At 44.9% G+C, this 19,536-nt stretch overlaps 1 protein-coding gene and 1 long non-coding RNA gene across 2 annotated transcripts in view; both read right to left on the bottom strand.

Annotated features, from left to right (window-relative positions):
- Positions 1 to 4,710: 4,710 nt before the first annotated feature.
- LOC146184119 (uncharacterized) overlaps positions 4,711 to 19,536 on the bottom strand; it is a 36,695-nt gene continuing 21,869 nt past the window's right edge. Inside the window, exons 3-4 of the mRNA XM_084608492.1 lie at positions 4,845 to 5,045; positions 4,711 to 4,778 (exon numbers count right to left, since the gene is read on the bottom strand). Of these exons, the coding sequence (XP_084464618.1) occupies positions 4,711 to 4,778; positions 4,845 to 5,045 (269 nt within the window). The remainder of the gene's footprint in view (positions 4,779 to 4,844; positions 5,046 to 19,536) is intronic.
- On the bottom strand, positions 8,182 to 13,475 carry LOC146184120 (uncharacterized). Its single transcript, XR_014708548.1, has 3 exons — positions 13,258 to 13,475; positions 11,594 to 11,722; positions 8,182 to 9,600 (listed from the first exon to the last, which is right to left on the bottom strand). It is a non-coding gene; the product is annotated as an uncharacterized LOC146184120 (long non-coding RNA).

Below are 19,536 nucleotides of genomic sequence, written 5' to 3' on the forward strand. Positions count from 1 at the left end.
GCCGACTCTTAGCAAAAGCAGTGTGGACCACTCGTAGCAACAGCAGAGTAAGAAGCAAAGCAGTCCGGATCCTAAAAAACGAAAAAAAAAAAAAAAAACAACAACGAGAAAACAATCGTAGCAAAAGCAGAGTCAAAAAGGTGAAGCAAAAGCAGTCAGAAGCCTAAAAAACCCTAAACCGACAACAAAAGACGAACATAGCAAAAGCAGAGTCAAACAAAGAGGCAAAAACAGTCAGAAACCTAAACCACCACCAACAATTAGAAGACGATCGTAGCAAAAGCAGAGTCAAACAAAAAAGACGCAAAAGCATGTAGACAAAAACTTAAACCAACAACAACGAAAAAAAAAAAAAAAAAGACGATCGATCGTAGCAAGTCAAACAAAAAAAGCAAAAGTAGTCAGAAACCTAAACCATCAAGAACACTCGTAGCTCAAGCAGAGTCAAACAAATGAAGCAAAACAGTCAGAAAACCTTAAAAAAAAAAAAAAAAAAAACAATCGTAGCAAAAGTAATATATAGTCAAAAAGGGAAGCAAAACCAGAGTCAAACAAAAGGAGCAAAGTCAATCAAACCTAAATAATAACAAGACGCTCGTAGCAAAGGCAGAGTCAAACGAACGAAGAAATGAATTAACAGCACACCTAACCACATACCGTCACGTTATATACTGACCGACTTTTAAGCCCTGAATTTTTTAGCGACCTAGCTTCTGTTGTTTGGTTAGGTGTCGTTTGACTCTGCCTTTGCTACGAGCGTCTTTTGCTATTGTTGTTTTAAGTTTGACCGATTTTGCGTCTTTTGTTTGATTCTGCTTTTGCTAAGATCATGTTTTGTTGTTGGTTTAGATTTCTGACTGCTTTTGCCTCTTTTGTTTGACTTTGCTTTTGCTACGTTCGTCTTTTGTTGTTGGTTAAGTTTTTTCTAGGTTTCTGACTGCTTTTGCTTCACCTTTTTTACACTGCTTTTGCTAATTGTTTTCTCGGGGTGGATACAACAAGCAGACATCTCTGAAGACGTCCAAAAACCGCCAAAAATTATAGGGCTAAATAAAGTTTTTCCTCCTCCTCGGTTTTTTTTTTTTTTTTTTTCGTTTTTTAGGGTCTGGACTGGTTTGCTTCTCATGTCTTGCTTAGCTGTTGCTACGAATGGTCCACACTGATTTTGCTAAGAGTTGGCCTGCCTTCCGTTTCGATTTTTTTTTTCGTTTCTATAATTAGTTTATCTGCTTGGGTTAGAAATATCTTGTCTGGTATCCTGATGTTGCCGCCTGGCTTCCTCGTGTTGGGTTCTCAGCGGTTATTTGGCGATAAGTGTCATGCTTGAGCTGCACGTATAAATATGCCACTTTTCCGTTCGCAAAATTGTTGGTGTGTAGCCTGCTTAAAATGCAGGCTACACACCGTGCTCCTGTCGCTTGGAATCCAGGGCTGTTTCCCTGACACTGAAAAGCAAGTAGTGCCATAACAGAAATGTACTTTGCGGACTGAATGCAACGGAAACTCTACTTTTACAGCATCAGCTGATCGATCGCAACCCTTTCCTTCTAAAATGATCTCGCTATTACAACGGACGCCGTCGCCCGGAATGCTCGAGTAAGGCGATCTTATAAGCATGTTTAAAAGCTGGTGCAGCTTCATAGCTTAAGTTTGGCTTGCCGCGAGATGTTCTTGAGCCACTGATTTCGTACCTCTGTAAGGTCCCTGTCGATGTTCGCCCGCTTGACTTGCAGAGCGGCACGCAACAGTAGACCCATAGTGCGCGTAATGATGCCGCAAACGCGTAGGCATCCGCCGCCACCCACAGGCACAGGGCACGTCAAAACCGCCTCCGGTTAAGTTATTTAGTGCCTACTTAAAATAAACTCGCCGGCATCGAGTTTTGCGGCCGCTCCAGCCCGTATATCGACGGCCCACTCGTGTTCAATCTTCGCGCTCCGTAGCCGGTCGACGCTGATGATGATGATGATGAACTGGTGGCCATGCCCTTTGAAGCGGGTGGACACTCACACAGTATCCGGCCAGAGTGGGGAAAAAAAAAAGAGAAAAAAAAAAGTTACACACTGAGTTGCGGAGTTACACACACACGCGCACATAGGTCACTCACACAAGCACACACACAAGCAGTAGCTGCCACCAAACACCCCCTATCGGCGGCGCACAGTCTTCCACCACTCGGCCAGGCCGCGGAAAGTCAGGGGCACTTCCGTCCCGTCTAATTCTCCCAAGCGGGGGCGAAAGGAGGAAAGAAAAAGCTGAGAGGACTTCTCCCTCGCGCCTAAATTTTCCCCTCGCACTGACGGCGCCGCCGACTGCGCTGCGTGGCTTGCTTCGTCGCGTGAACCGCTGCAACCGTTACGACTCCGCTCGTTTTGAATTAGAACTGTCGTCTGCGTCGGTCGTCTGCGTAGCCTAGCGCTGTGAATTCTCTGCGTGTTGGCTTATTGGCCAAAGTCGCGATTTTTCGTCGCGGTTCTTTTACTCTGTGCATCTCATTCCTGCTGGCTCTTCGCCCCTTCGTGAGACGAGAGACTTGTCTGCGTGCACCTCCAGTTCCGTGGACCCATCTCGTCTGCTCATTGTGCTGGCCATTACAGTCGGCGATATCCGCTGTGTTTCGTGTTGTTGAACTTGTTACCTTCATGTACTGTGGAGAGACGTGCGTTTCGAAGGAGACGGTTCTTCCAGGAAGGGTAGTGTAAATTTTTAATCATGCATTTTGGTTATGTATAGCGCAGTGACATGTGATTACTTGCATCAAATACCAACCACTAGGTAACTAGAACGCAGGTATTTGCTCATGTTTCTACATTGCTTTGATCGTATGGAATGCGTAGAATGAATATGTGCATCATTTATTTAATTTCATATCAACTGTACACATGCTGACAGAAGCAGTGCCTGCAAACTGGGTTCTTTTGTAGTGATAAAGCAAGCATGCAAGATTACAATGTTAGCGCAGAACACATAACGCTACTGTAAACTGTTAGCTATGTAAAGTGCGCGTGTGTGAGGGATACCTTGTCGCATCTTTTCATTTTCTGTTTCACGTGCAGCTAATAAAAAAGAGAAACGATATCTGCTGTTCTCTGTGCTATTTCTTGCTGTGGTCGGGTACGCTCGCGAGCGCTTGCGCCCTCGAAAGCGCTATGTTTGTGGTTTTTCTCACACTGTTCCTGCCGCGAGCCGGTCGCATGGTCGCGCCGCGGCAGAACGATGATGCGGTAGAAAATCCACGGGCAGAGCGTTTTCCCGGGCGCGGGCGCACGCGAGCGCGCGACCCGCGCTGCTTGAAGCAGCCTACCGACACCCCCTTCAGCGCACCGTTTTTTTGGACCAGTCCGCTATACGGCCTTCCCCGTCAAGTCCATTTTTTACGCGCCCCCGCCCGCTATAATCCTATAATGGGGAGTTTGGCGCTAGCGTCTGTAATTCGTGGCCGCTTGGTCTTTCAATATCACTCCATATTATTTTGCTTTTCATAGTTAAATGCGTAGTCCACACACACACACACACACACACACACACACACACACACACACACACACACACACACACACACACACACACACACACACACACATACATTGAGATTGACCTGTGTGGAGAAGCCCAGAACATAGCAAGAGACAAAAAGAAAAGGGTACCAAAACAGTACCCTTGTTATTCCCGTGCTAGATCAATTTATTCGGTTTGGTTTGTGCAGTTTAACATCCTAAACTAACTCAGGCTATGAGGGACCACTATAGACCTTTGTATCGGGCGAGGAGAATGTCAAAACGCCCCCTCCCTGGGCTGTTGCAAACCGGTTCTGCTGCTGCTTCCACCGTGCTGATGTCAGGCGCATACAACAGCCCAGCGAGCAATATGGCGACTGAGGCCCTCATTGCAAAGGTCTATAGCAGAGGGCTCCAGATTAACTCTGACCATGTGGCTATATTGCACCACCATCGCTCAGTAAACGGATACCTTGTACTTCGCCTCCAATGAAACGAAGAAGCTGCAATGGCTTGGATTGCATCTATGTCCTCGGGCTCAGCAGTCGAGTGCCTGAGCCACTGAGCCACAGCGGCGGGTCTCTTTACTTTTTTTTGGCTGTGCTCTGCATGTTCGCTTCAGATAAAGCTGGCTTCAGTATATTGCACAGCAGATAAAAAATTCATGCACAACAAACCAGTGCACTGATGGCACTTCGCAAAGTAAGCAGAAGCTAAATTGGGTTGCATCCTGCCAGTTACTTTTGTAATCCATTCAAAACAAGCAAAGGTACGTATCGCACCATGAAGAAAGTGTAGCGCGTGTCAACACTGTCATTGCCCTGTGTCCAACCTCTCCGCATCTTTCCCAATTCAATTTTTAACTGTTACTGCATCTTCCCTTTCCTAATTAGATCCTTCCTCATCTGTTTAGACCCACATAGGGCACCAAGTTCACGAGGCATGCTTTCTGCATCAGGCAACAGCTCCCACTATCTAGCACAAACTGCGGCTTTCGTAACTGGTTGGAATTGCATTCAGGCTTAGCATGGGGCAATACCATCAAAACACACTCAACTGCAGCAGCATACATCGCACAGTTTGGAGTTACATTCCTGCCACTGCTATTGCCCCGAGACCTTAACTCACTGAAGAAAACCAACACAAAACTGTGAAGCAAAGCCTTCGTACAGTCTCTCTGTATGCATCTTGAAGTTGTGTTGATCAAGAGCTTTCAGTCCAAAGCCATCACCATTCTAACGATTTCCATGAAGCAGACAGACAGCCACTTCCTTTCTTTTCCTGAGCAAGTGCATGAAGTAGATTCACTGCCGCTAAAAAAAAAGGTGAAAGCCGACCGAAACTCACCCCTGTAGACATCGAACAACGTAGAGAAGAGCACGACGAAGAAAGTGGTGGCATACTTGGTGGCATTGGCCAGGTGCGGAAAGGCCTCTCGCGTGTCCCGGTATTGACGTAGGGACTGTGCAAACCGGAACCAGGCTAGCAGGCACGCCAACACGGGCCGCAGGGCCAGGTTCACGGGCCGGTTCATGCAGCGTGCCGCATCTGCAACACAAATCGTTAATGATTCGGGTGCAGCAGTAACCGAGCATGGACACTGAGGCATGCGGTTCCGCATCGCAATTAAAATGCAAGCATGAAGACAAGCCAGCACGTTGATGCGCGGCAGCATGTAGTGTGAGGAATGACTAATGTGATGGCGTCAATTTTGCCGAGGTCCAATAAGCAGCGTAAAAGCAGAGACAGACACCACACAATGCTCAACTTACCACAGCATTCGGAATGTGCGATATCATTGCATGTCAGGATTTTAAAAAAAAAGTACAATACTCAGGATGCCCCAGAGTGTAAAAAAAAGAAAGAAGGCCACATGGCCTGTCCAATTGTAAAAAAAATAAACAGACTCGGACTGATGGTGAAAGGTGTTAAATAGAAGAGGAACAAGCCCTAACACTGAGCAAAAATGCAGTCAGATGGCCTGCTAGACAAGCTACCAACATCCTGCCAGTGAGTACACCACAGATCCAATATCAAGCTTTACCAGACCGGATGCTAAACATCTTAACCAAGACACTTGAATGCATATGAATTGTGGTCACTGCACTGAGCTTGTTTTGTTTCTTTAAAAAAAAAAAAACTATTTCACACCACTGTTTCCTCCCTACTGATGGCAATGGGGCCTTCAACTCTATCCAAACGTTATTCAGCTAGATCTCATAGAGAAATGCCAGGAACCATACATAAACCTATAAGAGGCTGCGACAAAACTGCCCAGACCATGCTCTCCTGTGCAGACTGCTCACATGGGTCCATCATTTGTGTGTAAAAACCAGAGTATGTTGAATAAAAGTAAACAACTAGCAAGCATAGCTTCTTCCCACCAAAAGCACCATAATGACATCCAAATGATACAGCCAGAGGAGAGACAGGGTGAGAGGTTCTGCCGGTTTACATCAAACCTGGACAGCGAATTTCACTGATGTTCACCGGACTCGGAACGTGTGTAACTTTTAAGCCACTCTGCCAAGTTGCCAGAGCAGGTTGTTCTCTTTCCTGCCCCTTGAAGCCCCTCACAAATGATCCATGCAGCATAGCATAGAAAAAAGGGTTTACAAGCAAAATTCCTTCAAATCGAGTCACAGTGAGCAGGGACTTGGCATCGCAATTTTCAACACCAAGACAAACTGGCACCTTTTGTTTTGGACGGTCACGCCTCTTCACGGCAGCACTTGATAGCACAACACAGAGCACTTGTCCCTTGAGCCTTTGCTTGTGTGAGAATGTCTGTACAAGTTGCTTCCACTGATGCAGCGTGTCCAAAGCTCACGTGAACGCTCCCAAACTCTGGGATCAACAGAGCTGCCAAAATCGTGTCATACGCAGCCAATAGTCTCATCACAGTGCGCAGAATGTGATGCATTCAAGTGGCACTGCATCGGCTTGAGGCACGAGCAACACATGCGAGGTGGTATGTCGCCAAACTGAATATTGGCACATAGAAGTAGCAGGCACCTACGGCTTGCTGGTGCGCCAAGCTGCAAACCCTGGACCAATTCACGGAGACAGTGAAATACCCAAACAAAGTAATCGCCACCCCTTTCTCTACTTGGCTGCAGTGCAATCTAGAGTGATGGTCTGGAATGTAGGAGGGCATCACAAGGTCAAGATAGGCTGGCCTCCACTGCGAGGGTAGAAGGGAACACACACTTGAGACTTCCCAATCTGCCACTTGTTCTGGTACACAAAGTCACACCGTGCTGCACATTACAAGTTGAGCACAAAGAGGAGCGACAGTTTTTGAGACATGCAGCAGACAATTGGGCAACCTGGATGACCATTCCAAGTAGCCATCACACCTTTGCAGTGTTTCAGAGGGCGACCTCTATAGCCTTGACAACGAAGGCATTTCTGGGGTATGGCGTCACGCCTTCCAGACACCAGACCACTGGAAATTTGTACATCAGGTGTGATATCTGTCTCCTGCAGCCAGGACAAGACACAAGCAGGGTGGCACACTCATGTCCCTTTGACCTCTACCATCTGTGACACATTCCTCTTGTGGATGCAGCAACTGTATTCTGGTGAGAAAGGGGCAGACACACCATGGCGGCACATGTGTGTCTGACCTTTTCTTACTCATAAAGCTCCCACCGCAAATAAGAAGAACCCTCATTCTCACGAAGAAGGGCAGGTAAAGAATGGAGGCATGCCTCATCTTTACTGCAGAGGAGGCCAGAGACAGCATGGAGGCACACCCGTGTCTGGCCTCTCTTCTGATGTCAATAACCCACACTTGGACAGTCTGTGTAACACTTCAGAGTTCTTGGACTTTATACCAAAGTGCACCGTGAATAGCTGGTAAAGTGGCTTCTTTGATGACCCAGCGCACCCTTATGGGTATACATCAAAAACATTTGCAATGACGGTGCCACCTTGTGTTGCAGCTGGAAGTGAAGGCGCCACGGTTCGGCCACACCTGCTGCCAGCTGCAGTAATTTCCAGTTGCAAAACAGTGCCCACACACAAAACCTTGCTGCCACTGGCAGCCCACAGGTTATTACCAACTCGTCCGGTTCACAGGAGGCGTTTTTTTTCCGCTCTCTCGAGGCACCCATAACTCCGCACTAGCATCGCTGTGATAAACCTTTGCCTCTAAATGAAGTTTTAGAAGGTGCATCTGCCCCCGTCTGGCCCAGCGACTCTGCAGCAACTGCGCAGGAAAGTGGGCCCGTTACATAACACTGATAAAAGAAACACCAGTCTCGCTTCAAACTGGTGACTACTGCTCACACATTTAAGGCCTGCGCCTTGCTTAAAGGTCCTATTTGATTAAAGCACCTTTACTGTAAAAGAAGCCAAAGACAGCATGGAGGCAGCACACCTGTATCGGGCCCCTCTTCATGTGTCAATAGACCACACTGGACAGCTTGCACTACAGCCCCTTATTTCTAAAGACGGGTGAATTCAGCAATGATGTGCACTTGTGTCTTACCTCCCTTCTGGTGTGCGTAACTCACACTTCACGAGCCTGTGTTGCAGTGCTTCGAATGTGTAGAACGTCATCATTTAGTATCAAAGCAAACGCAGTATTCAAAATAACCAGCGTGAAAACACAGACGAAGACAAGAGAAGAAACACTGAGAACAGGACGAGAAGTGTTTCTTCTCTTGTCTCCGTCTGTTTCTGCGCTGGTCATTTCAAATTATGTCTCACCAACTCGTCCAATCTGCAATTTTGATTAAATGCAGTATGTCTGTATGGTCTCTGGTGCTGCCTAGAGGCCGCTTTTGAATTTTAGTTCCATTAAAATTTTTTCTCGACAACAAGGATACAAGCATCCAACCTGTTCTTTCCTAACTTGCACTGTTAATGTGATTCGGAAGACTCTGCTATGGGGAGAAAAAATAGACATGGAATAGATGCACACCCAAAGTGGACCTTTCCTGGTGTCTACGCTTCACGCTGCATTCCCTTTAGGGGAAAGCACATTTATTTTGCTAAGAAATAGCAAACATCTCTCTAACATTCAGCCAATGTCCTTCTATGTACCTTTTCAGTTTTTCATTCTCCCAATGTTCGGAGCTCTTCAAGACACTGATGTTCTGTTTCATTTCCTCTTCACTAGTTGAGTTTGCAATCTTCCGGAGAGCAACAAGTACAACTTCCTTTGATTGCACACAGTTTTCACTCTTTTTGAGCCACCTGTCCCATGACTGCTCTCGGTGGAAATCACAGAGGAAAACTTTCAAAAAGATTCATGCAGAGCATTTATCTCAGCTTGGCTGTTGTCAATCATCCAATAGTCAGGGCAGAAAGCTGGATTCCATTTTTTGAAAATTGCAAGTGCTTCTGCAATGCAAGTGCTTGTTTCAAATTGTGGTATAAAAGCTCCAACTGTCATATAGCCGTGTGGGCTCTTTACAACGATCAAAAAAAGTGGCAAAGCATAGTTCGTTGTCTTATTGGTTGCATCTAGGCATGCAACAGTTTGCCCATATTTAGCATGATCTCTTTCATGAATTTTGATTGATAACAGAAGAGAAGTGTTTCTTCCCATTCTTGTTCCAATTCTTGTACTTCATCACTTTCACATCTCAGATTGTTACATATTTTCTTTTTGTATGATCTGTAAAAAATGTTACTGTCTGGTTCATCTTTTTGGTATGTGCCTATCAAGACTTCGGCATTTTCCTGATCTAGAGAGAATCCTGTCTTTATGAAGCGCAGCCTGGATATGATTACGTATATCTGCATCAGTTGGGAAGAATGCTCGGCAGCTTGTGTCCGGCTTTGACTGATTTGCGAAGAGAACTTCTTTGACATAAAAGTCTAAGCATTGCTTAACTGTTTGGACACGTGTTGTGCCTTCGCGCACAAGGTCATGTATTTTGGCCGATACTTGTTTACTCGCAGCTTGGCTGAAGCCTGCAATATGTTCAAATTCATGCCCACTGTGCACTCTCATGGATGACACTGTGATGTATATACGTTGCTCGGTCCTGATGTTCGCTCTTCTTTCTATTTCATTTTCCAGCTGTCTTATCTTGTCAGTCTTCATTCTGTATGTCCTTTCTATTCCTGTGCCATCAGCGATGTCAACCTGAAATGCAAAATGATTAAAAGGGAATGACAATTATTAGATGTGTATATTGTCGACAAAATATATATGTTTCTTGAAAAGATTAATATGTGTAGGTATCAGAGCAATGGATATTGAAGCATTTTAAGTTATGTCAACCAGCCTCCAGTAATTATAACAGTTTTGTTCCTTTGCTTATGTAATATTATTGGTGGCATTATGGTTAAATACTGCATAACACTGAGAATAATTTTAATTACCATGACATCACGAAGAATAAATTCTATTGTATTATACTGATATAACCTGTTTTCCTGTAGTGCAAAATTTTTATAAACAGTTTGCTATGTATTCTGCAATATTTGGGCTGCATGCTTATAACTCTTGGCGCACCAGACCTAAGTAAGATAGCTACTGTGAATTGTACTACTAGAGAATTCACACTCCTAGAAATTAAGCCAGAGGCACAAATATATTTGCAAGGAAGAAAGCGTAGCACAAAAAAAAAAACATGGACAGAAAAAGAAAACACGCACAGTGCTAACTTCCAGCAATATTTATTTTGGAAAGGAAGGGCGGTTTTTATACCATCGTATCGTAAGTGCACGATCAGAACATGCACTAGCAAAGCGTACCTCCTAGATATGCGAGCTCTTTCGGCAACAGCACAGCAGGGGTCTACTTATACAATCGCCTTTGAAAAGTGCAGTCTATTTCGCTTCAATTATTTAACATGTTATTCGGTTTTCGTGCACTTTTAAAACCAAGCATTTTTTTTAGAAGGGGAAGAATGCTTTTGCAAATGCAGCAGTGGCCAACAGACCTTTCCCACACATGTTCTTAACGTCTGGCCCATGCTACCGCAGCTAATCATTTAGGCATCTGCCCGTTTGCCCCACACATTGTTTGCCACAGGAGAGAGATATTTCATGCATACACAGCATTTTCGACGTAGTTAACAAATTTTCCCGATGCTTCTTTGTGCAGCCAACCGCCATCTTCTGCGAAATAATAACTCAACTTATTAGGAGCCGAAAAACCAATCTAGCACTAGATCGCTGCACCATGTTTTTTTTTTATTATGTGACAGTCAATGATTTTATGGGACGATGGCAACTTTTTTTTTTTGCACGGAGTTCCCTGACTGGCTTTTTTTTGCACTGCAATTTTTTTTCTTGCTTCATGAACTAACATAACAAGTCCAATCATCCACCCTTCTAAATATATTTGATTCTGTGTCTGACTTTTTCGAGCAGGCCATGATTTCAACTCTCATGTAGCTGATGTGTGGGTATGCTTCTCTGTTCTCATCAAAATGTGAACTTAACGGCCTCAGCTTTTTTATTTGTCTTCATAATACTTTGACACATATATGTACATTTTTCATCAGTGCTGTGAGACAGAATCTTGAGCTAGACACTAACTTGCCGTAACAACAGCTGATTGTAGCAAAGCTGTCGTGCAGCACAGGAAGTTATGATGGTCCTAGCCATGCTGCTGGCTCTTCCGTTTTCTAAATGCCTGGCACCACAATTCCATCTTTGTCAGTAGCATTCCCATTATGCTGACAGAACAAAAAATTATGAAAGGCAAAGTAATAAACCTGAATTCACCTTGTACATTTTCCTGCCATCTGGTGATTTTAGCTTCAGTTTTACCTGTTCTATTTTTATGAGAAAATTGTATTTAATTTCATGCTTGAATAAATGAAAACAGCATTTTGTCACTTGGTTTCACTGGCATTAAGATTAATTGGTTTATAGGGTTTAAATCACAAAGTGATATAGGCTACAAGAGGTGTTTCTAAGATGAGTTTTTATCCTCAGTTGCCTGTATAAGTAACCTTTGGCCATTCTAGCTGCTTTGAGACAACCATTGACAGAAGCCTCTTGCTAATGGCTATACCTTCGCTTAGACTTTTCCTCCTTATCTTTCTCAGGTATTAAGCCCTGCACATCACATACATATTGCTAAAATTTAAATCCTTGTCCTGGAACAGAAAAATCAGGCCTACCTTGAAGTCGGGATATACAATAAGCCACTTTAAGTGCATGCTTGCAGTGCATCCTTTTTTCTTTGTTCCCTGTAACGTCATCCTTTTCTTTCCAAAGACATCTTAAGGCCAGTCAGGTGGGCAACTCGTCTGAAAGAATAATCACTCGTGATAATATTTGCTGCTTTCATCTGTCAAAATGGCACAATATGATGTCACAATATTAATGAAGACATCTGTCAGCAATAAATTTTATTGTTAGTCAATACAAATGTCCCCTTATACCATTTTACACTGATGTTCATCATCTGTAGATCTGCAGCTCATCAAGACATATTTAGGTTTCTGCCTGTATATATATTTTCTAAGAAGTGTTAGTAGCAGTTGTTCAGAATTAATGCCAAACTGCGTCTGAGCAACTTTATAATTATCTTGCAATATTATAATAGCATGCTGAGGGTGTGTTTAAAATGCATTGTGAAAAACTGTATAACAGTGAGGACTAATATAGTTAAGACTTTTAACGCGGTAGCGTTAAGGAGCTCGTGTCGCAGAAAAGCCGGTGTCGTCGGCGGCGTTGGCCGTGAGCGATAAATCCCGGCATGCACTTCATAAATAAACATGCACTCATTAAACAAAAAACAACTTCCAAGATTGGCTGGGTGGGAATCGAACCAGGGTCTCCAGAGTGTGAGACGGAGACGCTACCACTCAGCCACGAGTTCGATGCCTGAAAGCGGTACAAAAGCGCTTCTAGTGAATGCGGTGTTGCCTTTGAAACGTGCCGCCGAACGTTATACTGCGGTGTATATCGGTAATTATGAGCATGTTACTTACAGAAGTCGCAGTTACACGAGTAGCGAAGTACGTTTCCGCTACATTTCTTCTGCGCTCTGCGCACATGCAGAGCCATTTTGCGGCAAACACAGAAGAACCCCTCCTCTCAATGTGCGGCGCTGCCCCGACACGTGGCGCTCCACTCGCCCCTGACGTAGGGTGCCTCGATGTAGCGCATCGAGGCCCTACCCTGACGTTTCGCCGTGCACCCTCACGGGTTGTAGAATCAAGCGTCTTTCCTTTCTTTAGATCACTATCTTCGCTCACCCGCTTCTCCCCTTCGGGCCGCGCGGGTACCGGTGTGAGGATGCCCCAATACCCTTGCGTTTAATAAGTTTTCTCGACGAGGTGCAATAACGCTATCGCGTTCCACTCTTGAAGGCGAAGCTTAAGCGTCCTCCAAATTTTTGTTTTACTTAAGGAGCCTATTCAAGCACAAAGCATTTCTGCTAGCTCCAAGCTATGTTAGTCAGTGAATTGTTAAAAATGGCACAGATGGAGGTTGTTATTGGCAAAAATGTTTACCAAGAGAGAACAGGAAAACACAATGACCCTGGTGGACTCTAGCTAGAATCTGATGAGGTCATCTGATAGGTGGTAATTGGCATGCAGAAGGTTTAGTTTGGCAACTGCTGATTGAGGTAACCACATCCACATCTGATGAAAGAGGCTTTCAAATACAAAATAGAATGTTGTGCAGAAGTTCCAATGGGAGTGTGACATCTTACTCATATTTTAGGCAGTCATTGTTACTGGAAAAAGATCATGCCCTTGTTTTGTGAGTAGCAGTTGTAACTGTTCTAGAAAAGTGCATAATTTATATATTATTTAAGGTGTAGTTTCCTTACCGTGCTGCTGCTTGGACATTTTCTGTCCTTGTTGCGATCAATGCCCAGCACGCAGTCCTTGCTTACTCGCCGGACAACGCGGAATGGCATGTTGAGAGAGATTGGCACTGCTCCTCGATTTAAGGAAAACATGAGCTGGGCTGTGTGAAAAGATAACACCATTAATTAGTATGAAAAAAATACATTAACTTATTTTTTATACACAGAGCATCAATTAACAGCTGAAAATGCTACAGTTCAAGGCACTTTGACTTCGGTACTCTAAGTGGCATTATATGTGACACAGATCTCTTTCTTTCTTTCTTTCTCTCTCTCTCTCTCTCTCTCTATATATATATATATATATATATATATATATATATATATATATATATATACATATATATATTTATATATATATATATATATATATATATATATATATATATGTGTGTGTGTGTGTTTCATAAAAGTCTTCCAGGATCCAGAAATATGTATAAGATGAGGTAGGGGCGCACAAACGAAAACAAAGGTTTATTTCCGACGTTTCGGCCGGGGCCCGGCCGAGGCCCCGGTCGACCTTTATATATATATATATATATATATATATATATATATATATATATATATTGCTTGAGAATGCAATGGTTTGACAGATGAACTAATGGCACACAATAAATGGATGACTACTTTTTTCGTCACCCATACACACTTTGTGTAATAACTCAACATTCCTTTTTCTTATTGTGCGACATACAGCGACCAACTGGACGCAATCGATAGGAAAAACTTCAGCCCCCTCCTCCCCATTGATTCTATCTCAACTAGGGGGAGGATTGCACGTAGCATCTTCGGAGTGCCTCTTCTTTCCCAGGCTAGGCTTTTCAAGCGGCTCCTTTGAAGCCGTCGTCCGGACGGCGACCCGCGGCCGCTGGCCCATCTCCTGCGAGGTCCCTTCCCCACTACTGTTCTCCCGCTTCTGGCTATGGAACCGCCCGAGGCGGCTTCTGCGGTTTCCTTTTGCACCATGCATCCCTGACCGTCCTGTGTCATCTAACACGCCGACAGGGACGGTAAACAAAGGGAATCGCTCCTGTAGTTGCACGCCCGATTTCTACAGCTTTGGCGGGTGCGTGTTAAAAACTGCCCGTTTGCGGCGACCTTTTGATGAATCAGCATGGGAACGTTCCATACTCGAACACCATTCCATACGAGAGCAAGAGCTGACTAGGCTAACTAGGTTGCTGAAACTCGTGAAGCAGTGAAAGGTTTGTGTAGTGGCTACCGCATGCACATATGCGCAATTTTGATACGACGTCGATCTTCTCGCTATGGAACGTGATCGTTGGGATGTGTGGCGCATACATGCGTTTTGTAGTTAAAAAGCAGGATCACGTCATGATGCACTAATACAGTTACAGAATTAATGTTAAAAATATTTTAAAAAGTCATCGAGTGGGGAAGAGTGAACGTGAATTACAGGCACAAACATTTTTGTTCTTGCGGCTGGAGCAGCGGTTAGATACATTATGAAATTAGAAGCATCTGATTTAATTTTCATTTACCCGCATCCACCGATTTCGAGCTAAACGAATATCTTTTCTTTTGTTACTTAACAGCGTTTCCTTTTTCTCGGACAGCCAAAGTTTTGTTCCGAGACGTGTTCCGAGAATGTCAAACGTGAGAAATTAACCAATGTCGGCGCGTTCATCTAGGCGATATATTCTGCGCACACATCACATGCTGCGTGAACTTCCATCTCGATCATTGTATCCCGATCGACTACGGAGGAGGAAATTAAGTTCATTCAGTTTACTCTTCACACATTCTCATCTGCGACTGTATACATATACGCTGCATCAGCTGATGCTTGAAAACTGATCTGGTAAAATACAATAGGATACCTGAAAAAATTACTACTGATAAAAAAAAAAACTCCGTGGATGTGCAAGCTATATATATAAAGGGAGTGGGAACTTAGTGAAGCGTTAATCGCTTTTATTCCCACCTCCTCCATCAACCTACGGTGATGGAAAAATAAACATTATTATTATTATACTTAATGGCGGGATAATGCGCTCTTCTCTACACGTGAGACGTGTTGATAAGCGAATATTCTGAATATCCGTCGACGCAATTTCATATATATCCCAATCTTTTCATTTGTTTACAATGCACTAAAGCGCGTAAATTTAGATACTTTTTTGAATGCTCATTATATATAGAAACCATTTATCAGGAAGCGCGAACATAGCGCACCCGCCGGTGCGCCTCATTGCCAATACTACCGACAACACAAACAGGGAGCTGAAAAAACATCATCTTAAATTCTCGATCCTGAATCTATCATAATAATACACATGAAACAGATAAACTCACAGGCTCCGGACTTGAATGTCTTCGATGATTCCGTGCAAAACTGGACGCGAGCAGATGCAAGTTTCTTCTCAAACTCTTCGAGATCCTCATCGGATTCAAGAAAGCCGGTCCAGTTATCGTCATTTTTCTTCAACTCCTTCAAATGTTCTTTCATTACGGTCTCCTGTGGGTCCTCGTCATCGCTGTCCATCATTTTGGGACTGCTTGCCTACGAGGACAAATAGCAGACGACACAGAGGCGCGCCCGCGCACGGAAAACGCAGCAGCAGCAGCAACAGCAGCGCCTCCACCGGTTTTTGTTTTTGTTGTTCGTTGGTTGTACAACTTTTAATTCCATCGGAAACGGGAAGTCGTGCGCCCGCGGATTACAGGCTGGCAGGTAGCCCTTGGCTTGTTGCGGCCTCTTCCGCCAGATGGACGGTGCGGTGCTGGATCGCAGGGTCCGCGCTTCGCAGCAGGGTATCCCAGGCTTCTCTACTTGTAATATTTTGCCCTATCCCTGGCGATTGTGGGCACTCTCAAATTTTGTGGTCGAGGGTCCCTCTCGCCCCACAGTGTTAGCAGAGATCATTGTCCCTGAAGTCTGGTAGCGTGTGAAACGCCCAGACCGGGTTCATGAACGTATTAGTTTGTAGCCGCCTCCATACGACAGCTTCGCTATTATTTAGTCTAACATCTGGCGGGGGTACCAGTCTACGTCCCAATTTATAATGGTCGATGATTTCCCCGTAAGTTTGCAGACGCTCGTCGTATGCCCAGTGTTCGGGGGGCTCGACGGCTACCCGGAAGCACAGAGCTCGGGCTAGCTCGTGAGCCGCCTCGTTACCAGGGACAGCAGCGTGAGCCGGTGTCCAAATTAACTGAATTTTCCTATTATCGTTCTTTGGGTGAGGATTTTGGCCGCCTCCGGCGATATCCTCCCATTCCCAAAATTTTGAATGGCAGTTTTGCTGTCGCTAATTATGAACTTGGCTTCTGTTCCTACGCAAGCTAGCGCTATCGCAACTTCCTCCGCAGTCTCTATGTTGCGGCCTCTGATGGCTGCCGCGGATACCGGTGCCCCTCGGCCATCGACTACCGAAGCTAGAACACTATACCGAAGCTACCGCCGCACCTGTTCTGCCACTTGCCGCATCAACATAGACTACTTCCTTTACTCCCATGTTCTTGAACCGTCGCTCTAGAGCTTCGGCTCGTTTGGCCCTTCTTTCGACATTAAATTCTGGATGCATATTCCTAGGGAAGAGGGGGGAGGACTACCAAGACATTCCTGATTTCACTATAAATTGTGACTTTTTTTTGAACTCCCCTGTCTGGGTTGAGGCCTACTTTTGCAAGGATTACCCTGCCCGTCTCGGTCGTGCTTAGCCTCTCTAATTGGGAGACTCGCACTGCCTCCGCCAATTCTGCCCACGTGTTATGCACCCCGAGTTCGAGCAGTCGTTCGCTCGAGGTACCCATGGGCAGTCCTAGCGCCTTCTTAACGCATCTTCGAATCAGGCAGTCTAACTTCTCTTTTTCGCCGGCCTTGATGCCCAGGTAGGGCGTGGCGTAACTGATTCTGCTTATTACGTATACCTGGATTAGTTTCAGTAAATTTCTCTCCTTGAGGCCTCTTCCTTTAGTGGCGACCCTCCTCAAGAGCCCGAGGGTTTGCATCGCGTAAATCGCTCCCATGGTTAATCCAGAGGTTTATATCGTCCGCATACATGCTAATTTGGCCCCTTGATTTGGTTAAGTTTACCCGGGTGGTTTGTGTGCATTAATAGGGAGAAGAAAGAAAGCACAATGCTATAAGAAGCATGTAAAGAGTTTTATTGGATGTGTATTGGGAGCGATTTACGAGATTCCACTGACATGCGGTAAAGTATATATAGGGCAGACTGGAAGATGTATCAATGATAGAATAAGGGAACAGTAGAAGTCCACAGAAAATGGGAAGGGGTCAAATTTACCCCTGCACTGTCAGAAGAGCAAGTGTGAGCCAATGTTTAGCAGGCTTAATATTTTAGGGAAGAGTCGGGACAAGATGGGGCCCGCGAAATTTCAGAGGTGTTCTGGATACTGACATATGTGTTAGTGAAGTTTCGCTGTGTTTACGCAGGAAAGAATTTACTTTTATTGAGGAATCTTCTTGAGTAAAGGAAATAATTGAGTTTATTATCGGCCCTAAAGCTGTTATTTTTTAGACACCTCTCATGTATTGTGGCCATGTTTGTTTATATTGATCCTTCTTTCCCTCAAGTACATGTACTTCTCATTCTCATGTACTTCATTGCTTGGTAGACATGCTGGGCAGGTTACGGTTATTTCTTTACATAGGGACTTCACAAGTGAAGTATTTTGGATGGACATGTCTTACTGCACATGTGTGGTGGTTGTCTGCTAGTGTGTGACTATGTGGTGGACTTTGTGACTGTCCTGCTTGGATGATGGTTGTGTTACACTGGGACGATTGTGATATTAGCTACTGTGCAAAGAAGAGGGGTGTGGAGATATACTTGAGTGTAGAATTGGTGACTGTCATGCTTGGACGATGTTTATGTTCTGCGGTGAAGAAAGTGCTACTATCTACTTGGCAAAGAAGAGGTGTGTGAAGAAGATGTACTTGGGTGTAGAAGAGGATGAGTGGTGAAGAGGAAGTGTGTGTTCAGATCCATATTAGAGTTGGTAGTGTGCGCCTGTGTTGTGTTTCTTCTCATGTGATTGTGTTTGTTGCACCATTTTTCTGGGTACTATGCAGCACCAACTTGCCCCTCAAGCTGTTATTTTGAGATGTGATACCTGTGAAAGACACTTAGCAAAAATAGTTTATTTTTAACCAGTGGTTTGTGATTGTAAGGAATTAAATTCGTTGCAAAAAAAGTCCATTCTCAGATGTGGATAGTAGTCAGACAAGTTGTCTAATTATACATGATTATCATAATGCCCTCACAGATATGCCATTCATGTTATATGCATATACTGTATGCAAAGGAAACAGAGCAATTAGAACAAGCGAAGGAGGTCCTGTGCTCTAACTCTTCCTAGAGCTAGAGATACAACAAGAGATTCCTAGAGATACAGTAATTCAGGCTACGTTCGCAAGGTTGAGGCGCAGTCATTCAAAACATTAGTACAGATATCTACTAATAATGGAATAATTGATGATGACTCCATGGTACGTACCATATAGGATTCATGATCAATTATTCCGAGGCAACAGTCAGAACATTTAAAGATACAAGCCTAATGTTTCACAAGCATACAACTGTTCGAATGTGTGACACATAACTAATAGTAGTATTTTCAAAATCAACTGCTGATCGAGACATATGTACACCATAGAGAATTATCCCATAAAGCAAGGTCTCGAGCACCTGCTTCATTGCGTGCCTGAAATCTCTTAAATAAAGCATGCCTCATAATGAAGTTGCAGCATACTGTGATGATGGTGATTGTGGCGAGTGTGCGGGTTGCTAGAAAAGAAGTGAAGTGCGGCCCATGGTACGGCCGCGTGCGGGGCGTGCCAGTGCGCGAGAGTTTGTTCGGGCAAGAGAACGGGACGGACGTTCCTGGGCGTCGCTGGCAGCTGAGTTCATCTTCCTGGGCCTGGCGTACAAGGCCGGCTCGCCAGTACCTGCCCGGCACCTGGTCCGGGGTCTGGTGCCGCCCAGCGCTTCGCCAGCCTGCGAACGACTTTCAGAGGCAGCTCGACTGCTCCATCGTGCCTGGCCGCCGCACTTGTGCTGCCGCTTTGGTGCCTTTGCAGTACCCGGGCGTGACCACCGCAGTACCCCGGACTGCGAAGCAGACGCTGAACACAGACGCCGGAGCGTGGCCTACCACGCTACAGAGTCCTCGGGCGACTGGGCGTGAACAGAGCCCACGTCACACCTCGGCCGCTGGTCTTGCCTCAACCGGACGCCGAGCACCGGCGGA

The sequence above is a fragment of the Amblyomma maculatum genome, chromosome 7 (assembly GCF_055883805.1).
Source record: "Amblyomma maculatum isolate TAMU_Amacu chromosome 7, ASM5588380v1, whole genome shotgun sequence".
In the NCBI taxonomy this organism is placed as follows: Eukaryota; Metazoa; Arthropoda; class Arachnida; order Ixodida; family Ixodidae; genus Amblyomma; species Amblyomma maculatum.